This window comes from Palaemon carinicauda, chromosome 12 (genome assembly GCF_036898095.1).
Source record: "Palaemon carinicauda isolate YSFRI2023 chromosome 12, ASM3689809v2, whole genome shotgun sequence".
In the NCBI taxonomy this organism is placed as follows: domain Eukaryota; kingdom Metazoa; phylum Arthropoda; class Malacostraca; order Decapoda; family Palaemonidae; genus Palaemon; species Palaemon carinicauda.
The window spans coordinates 100,285,449-100,291,909 of NC_090736.1; the positions used below are offsets into that span (position 1 = coordinate 100,285,449).

Sequence of the window (6,461 nt, forward strand, 5' to 3'; positions counted from 1 at the left end):
AGCAGCATTACGCTGATGCCAAAGAATTGCTCATTTCAGCATTTGCATCAACCGATATTCGGAAGAATTCAGCCATTAAGAAAATTACTACTTTACATTTGAAAGATTGGGAAGACCCCTTTCTCTTTATTTCCGAACTCAGATCGGTATGTGAATCAGTGGAGACATTGAATATTAGTGTTGATGAGTTTATTAGGTATTTTGCTTGGTATGGGCTGAATGATAGTTTCCAGCGCCATTTAATTCAGATTACAGGCAAGACTCACCCTTCCCTGAATGATATTAAGACAAACTTTTTTACAGCATGTGAAAGATACGAGCATGACAAAAAGGTCGCCAAAGGTACAAAGAGTAAAATCTCGCAGAATGTACAGGACTTTTCTCGAAAAGAGAAAACGGTAAATTTAGCTGTAGAGGCATTAACGAGTGATTCAGATTCCAGGTCTTCACCCAGCTGTTCTTTGTGTCTTAAAGTTGGTAACGCTAATAATTCTCATTTTATTTATGAATGTTTAAAGTTCCCTTCCCCTACCGATAAGGTGCAAATTTTAAAATCTAAACATGGTTGTGTTAAGTGTGGTCAGTTTAGTCATGAATCTAGCAACTGTCATTTCAGATTTAGAAAACGTTGTTTTAATTGCCGTGGTTGGCATATGAGTTATCTTTGCGAGTCAGAGCCCTCCAAAGGCAGCAGATCTAAACAATCTGATAAAGTAAATTTTGAAACTCCACAAAAAGTTAACAGCGGTGTTGCCGTTTTATTGCACTCGTATGGAAACTCGGTGTTACCAACGTTTTCTTTCAGTATTGGCAGCGACATTTACAGAGGTCTAAGGGACAGTGGCTCACAAAGCACCTTCATCACTAATAGGTTAGCTGAAGAGAAAAACCTTAAAACTATAAATTCGAATGTTAAACTTACGGTGAGTGGATTTAATGGGAATAAAGAATATTTTACTAAAATTGTAGAAGTACCTGTGAAAATAGGTAGTTCGTCCTTTATAATTTTTGCCTTAGTTGTACCTGATATTAGTATTGCTTTAAAATTGCCTTTGCTTGGTAAAGTAATTGAAAAATTTCAAAACCAGGGTATGACGTTTGCTGATAAGTTGTTAAATAAACACACTCGTACTATTGATAATGTTAACCTCTTGTTAGGTACAGACTTTTTACATTGTTTAGCAGGTACCGACGTAATTTTTGGTGACGTTGATCCTTCGGTATACATAGATTCTCATGCTGGCATTTTATTGCAGGGTAATGTCGATTTGATGTTGAAAAACATAACCTGCCTAAATGTAAACCCAGGTGTTTTGAATTCTGTACCTGACGGTAATGTTCGTTCGGTTTCTACGGTGCATGTTTGTAGTAGCTCGTTGTTATTAAACACGAGAATAGATTTTCTGTCTGATGGGGACCAGGACAACGGTTTTGAAGTAAACTGTTCATTTTCAGTTATCAATGACAAAGGTAAACTAATGGAAAGACAATTGCAGCAGGCCACTGAACAAATTTTTGGAGTCTGAATGCGGTCATTTTTTGAATTATGATCAAAATGTGTATAATGATGAAAGTGTCGAGCTTAATAATCAGTTGGTCGATTTTTCAATTAAAACCATAAATCAGAGGGAGTCTGATGGACGAATTATGGTTCCTTTATTATGGAATGGCAAAGTCTCCCATTTGTTGTCTAAAAATGAAAGACTGTCTAAATTAATCCTAAAGTCTAATTTTAGAAAACTTAAACAGCGAGATGGTCTCCTAAAACTCGTTGATCAGACCATAAGGGAACAGATTAATGCAGGAATTATTGAACCCATCCCTGATCTTGATGTTTTTAAAGCTGAGAATCCTCAATATTCCTTTCTGCCTCATATGCCAATATTTAAACCCGACAAAGACACCTCAAAGTGTAGGGTGGTCTTTTTATCGAATCTTAAAGACTCGGTAGATGGTAGTTCTTTGTCTCATAATCAGTGTATGTATTCTGGACCTGCATTAAACCAAAAGCTATCTTCGTCATTTTTGAATCTGAGATTTGACAGGAAATTACTTATTTTTGATCTTAAGAAAGCTTTCAATATGTTGGCTTTGACCGAAAATGACCAGGCTAAACTTTTATTTTTTTGGTTCAAGAATGTCGGCAAAGGTGATTTTTCATTAGTAGCTTTCAAGAATTTGAGATTACCTTTTGGTCTTCGATGCAGTCCTTTTTTACTAATGATGGCTCTTTATTACATTTTGATTTTGCAGCACTCTGAGGATCCTCGCATATCGGACTTGAAAAGGTCAATTTATTCGCTTATCTACATGGATAATGGGGCTATTACTGTTAATACTAAAGAGGAGTTGAAATGGTCGTACCAACAGCTTCCTCGTATTTTTAACCCTTATAGGTTTTATATTCAGCAGGTTGTTACTAATGATATAGCCTTACAGACGGAAATAGACGGAGAGACCGAAGTAGTTACCCCTAGCACCAGTAAATTGTTTGGACTAACATGGGACAGGATTTCTGATGAAATTTTTACTAACCCTATATGCCTTGATTCAAATGCCAAAACTAAGAGGTCTATTTTACAAACTATTGCCTCTCAGTTTGATATTTTTGGCTTTAATATGCCCTTGTTTAATCGCTGCAGATTATTTATGCATAAGCTACAGTGCCAGAAAACTTTAAGCTGGGATACAGTCTTGGCTACAGATTTGCAGCGAGAATGGAGCAACATTTGCAAACAGTTAAATAGAGCTCCTCCTATAAGAGTTCAACGATCTGTAGGTCCTAGGGATGGTAAATATAACATTTTGGTATTTTCAGATGCAAGTAGAGATATTTACGGTTGTGTTATTTATTTGCAGCATATTGATACAGGCCATCTAAGTTTTATTCATGCCAAGAACAGAGTGGTTAATAAACAGTTAAAGAATAAATCGATACCTGCTCTTGAACTAAATGCCGTCCACTTAAGTGTTGAGTGTGCTCTGGATATTTACAAAGATTTATCTGGCCCGTCTTGCATAAAACCCATAGAAATTGAGAATATTATGGCCTATACAGATTCTCTTTGTACGTTACATTGGTTAAATTCTGCGTCTTTGAAGCTAGACAAATTAAATAAACATTCTCCCTTTGTTTTGAACAGAATTAATAATATACAGAGATTGTGTGAAATTTATCCTGTCAAGTTTAATTTCATTTCTGGTAAGAATAACCCTGCAGATTTAATTACTAGATGTGTATCGTATAATCAGCTCCATAAGTCATGTATTTTCACAGGGCCAGATCTTAGCTTGACAGAAGTCCCTGAATTGTCCATTACTATCCCAGCATTTGAGGTTGCCACGGAGATTCATTCGTCTCCTTTAATTGGTGCTACCGAAAATTTAAACCTCCTTGTTGATTTGGAAAGTTATTCTTGTTTAAGGAGACTTCTACTAGTTCATCGTAGAGTATTTTTGGCCTTACACAAGTGGAAATTAAAGGCAGGAATTTCTTTTTCTCCAGTTACTAACTATTTTGCCTCCTCTCTGAGTCATTTGTTACACGTTGAACAATGTAAGTATTTCCCTGAGGTATATTCTTATTTTCAAACTGGTATGAATTCTAAGAAAGAGATTCCTCCGATCATAACACAGTTAAATTTATTTATGGATGAACAGGGTATTTTAAGAGTGAAAAGTAAGTTCAAGAAGTGGAATTATAATATTAACGTCAAATTTCCAGTGCTATTACATCCAGACAGTCATTTAACCAAGTTGATTATTTGGGACGCACATGTAAAATTATTACATTCAGGTTGTTATTCTGTGTTAACTGAGCTTAGAAGGTATTACTATATTCCTAAACATTTTTCAGTTGTCAAAAAAGCTCTCAAGCAATGCATTCATTGTCGAAGATTTAATAATCGTACCATAAAATTAAATCAAAATTCTTATAGAGACTTCCGATCAGATCCTCCTAGAGTTCCCTTTGCAAATGTTTTTGTTGACTATTTAGGACCTTTCAACGTGAAAAATGAAAAGGCGACACAGAAAATATGGTTATTGTGCATAACTTGTACTTGGTCAAGGGCCATTAATCTAAAGGTCTGCAGAAGTTTGAATGTATCGGATTTTCTTAAAGGTTTCCAATTACATTGTTTTGAATATGGCATACCCCAGTTGTGTATCAGTGATTTAGGAACGCAGTTGGTAGCAGGTGCTAATATTATAAGCTCATTCATCAATGACTCTCAGACAAGATTGTATTTTGAAGAAAACTATGTGAAACCTTTATCCTTTCAGCAATATTTTAAGGGTTGCAGCCAGCTAGGTTCTTTGGTCGAAGTATGCGTTAAGATGGTAAAACGATTAATCTTTGGAGCTATAAAAAACAATGTACTTTCATTATATGATTTCGAATTTCTCGTGTGTAATATCATACATCTCGTTAACAGACGACCGATAGCCTTTAAAGAGGCTTTAAGAGATGACTACATTGATTATGTACCAGAGCCTATAACACCTGAACAGCTTATCAGAGGATATGAGTTGACTTCACTAAATTTGATTCCTGAGTTACAGCCTTTTCCAGAGGATCCAGATTTTCATCCTACCAATTGTCATGTTTCAGATATTTCTAAAAATTATATAAAATTATGTAAAGTCCGAGATGCATTGTTAGATACCTACCATAGTGAATTTTTAGGTACTCTTATTCATCAAGCTGTTGATAGAAAAAGTCGGTATCGTCCCATCTCGCACAAACTGACAAAAGTAGGAGATATCGTTCTAATAAAGGAAGAATATACTAAAAGAAGTAATTATCCATTAGGAATAATTTTGAAGATTTTTGTTAATGATCTGGGTGAGGTTACCCATGCTTTGGTCAAGAAGGGAAAAACCGGTCAGACCACCAAGATTCATGTTACTAATCTTATCCCCATGTTGGAGAACACTCATTTTTGTCCTGACAGTCTTTCCCCTGAAAATAATTTCTTGGGTAAATCCTCACGTCCCCGCAGGAAAGCTGCAGAAGCCAGTGAGGCAAGGACAAGACAAATGCTTCACTAATTCATGTTTTGTTTTTAATTTTAAATTTTACTGTATGTCCATGCATATTTTGTACATTTATTAGCGGATGAAAACTTTTTTTTATGGAAAAAGTTTCCATCTTCTCCCCAGGACTATACAGAATGAATAAATTTTTAATGTACTTGCCTACAGCGGCAGGAAGGATTCGTAAATATGGGATTTCAGTATTACCAAAATAAGAAAAATATACTTGGTACAGCTTACAGTCCTTCCTGCTGCCATAGTTATGATTGGCAAATTGTTGAATCCTCCTTTTTTGTTGTTTACGAGGAAACTTCGAGACCGGTGAATGCGTGAGAAGTCAGTACCAGCAGTACCAGCAGTACTAGCAGTCCAAGCAGTCTCAGCAGTCGAGGCAGTTCTGCCAGTCTGGTCAGTTCGGACGGTCCTTGGTAGGACCCACCACATGCCATTGAGCCCGTCTCCCATCGTCTGTGTGAGCCAGTCCTCCTGGAGGATGTCTTGGACGAGGCTCTGATAATTTTATTAAGAATCAAGGGTCCCTCAAGAGGCATTTGTGAATTATTCCCTTGGTTCCATAATTTGGACGGCGTAATTCGTGGCCACCTGGATGTACTCTGCTTCCTACGACTGATTTGTTCGTCATCGTCTCGACCTCGACTCGCCTTAGTGGAGGATTTGTGGAGAAAAGTCACGTTCTCCTAAGCATTGACTTCAATCTCTTCTTGCTCGGATGGACTACGGTGAGTACCAAGTATTTTTGGGGCAAATACTGAATGGTAATCGTAGCAATCTTTTGAGCCTTTGTTGCTGCCTATTAAAGTCCTTCCTACCTGCCATCGGTAGAGTACGGATATTCACGAATGTTTAATAGTTATAGAGGATTTATCTTGTCCTTACAGTGGTTTCGCAACTCTACTGAAGGTTGTTCGTGGGTTTAGTGTACATAGTGGTAAGCTACTATTTGTTATTTTCTGGATAAATCAACATAAAATTGTAAGAGTCTCCTTTAATGCAAACTTACACAGATATTATATTATTTCAGGATAGGGTTATCCAGCCTTGATATGGTTGTCATACTTGGTTTTTCTTGTCTTGACCTACTTACAGTAAGGTAACGGTTTGCATATTCCTATGTATAAGTGCTTCTTGCCATATTATTCTTACGTATATAATTTAAGTTAATTCTTAGGCTTTACCACTAACGTACAATTTCTGTATTTCCCATCCAGGTATGGAGGAGAAGCTGATTATTGAAGAGGAAGAGCCCTGTGTTATGCACTTGACACATTTGCAATAAATAATAAATTTAAATATTTCAAAAGTGTATGAATAGACTTCCCTTCCGTATTTTAAGTACCTTATAAGGTGACTTCACAGTTTTTCAGCTTACCAATTGTCTCCATCTCGAGCTTGCAATTCAATTC

At 36.5% G+C, this 6,461-nt stretch overlaps 2 protein-coding genes across 5 annotated transcripts in view; both read left to right on the plus strand.

Moving 5' to 3' along the window:
- Positions 1-1,684, plus strand: part of LOC137651271 (uncharacterized) — a 3,601-nt gene extending 1,917 nt beyond the window's left edge. For all 4 annotated transcript variants that reach the window (XM_068384531.1, XM_068384532.1, XM_068384533.1 and 1 more), the window contains one exon: positions 1-1,684. This exon is cut by the window's left edge. In XM_068384531.1, coding sequence (XP_068240632.1) covers positions 1-1,526 — 1,526 coding nt within the window. In that variant the 3' untranslated portion in view covers positions 1,527-1,684.
- LOC137650979 (uncharacterized) lies at positions 1,648-6,078 on the plus strand. Its single transcript, XM_068384118.1, has 2 exons — positions 1,648-5,777; positions 5,937-6,078. The coding sequence occupies exon 1, from the start codon at positions 1,648-1,650 to the stop codon at positions 5,050-5,052; it is 3,405 nt and encodes a 1,134-aa protein (XP_068240219.1). The 3' UTR covers positions 5,053-5,777; positions 5,937-6,078.
- Positions 6,079-6,461: the final 383 nt, after the last annotated feature.

What these genes read in the sequence shown, in the direction of transcription:
- LOC137650979 (XM_068384118.1), top strand. Translation starts at nt 1,648, where the DNA reads ATGGTTCCTTTATTATGGAATGGCAAAGTCTCCCATTTGTTGTCTAAA.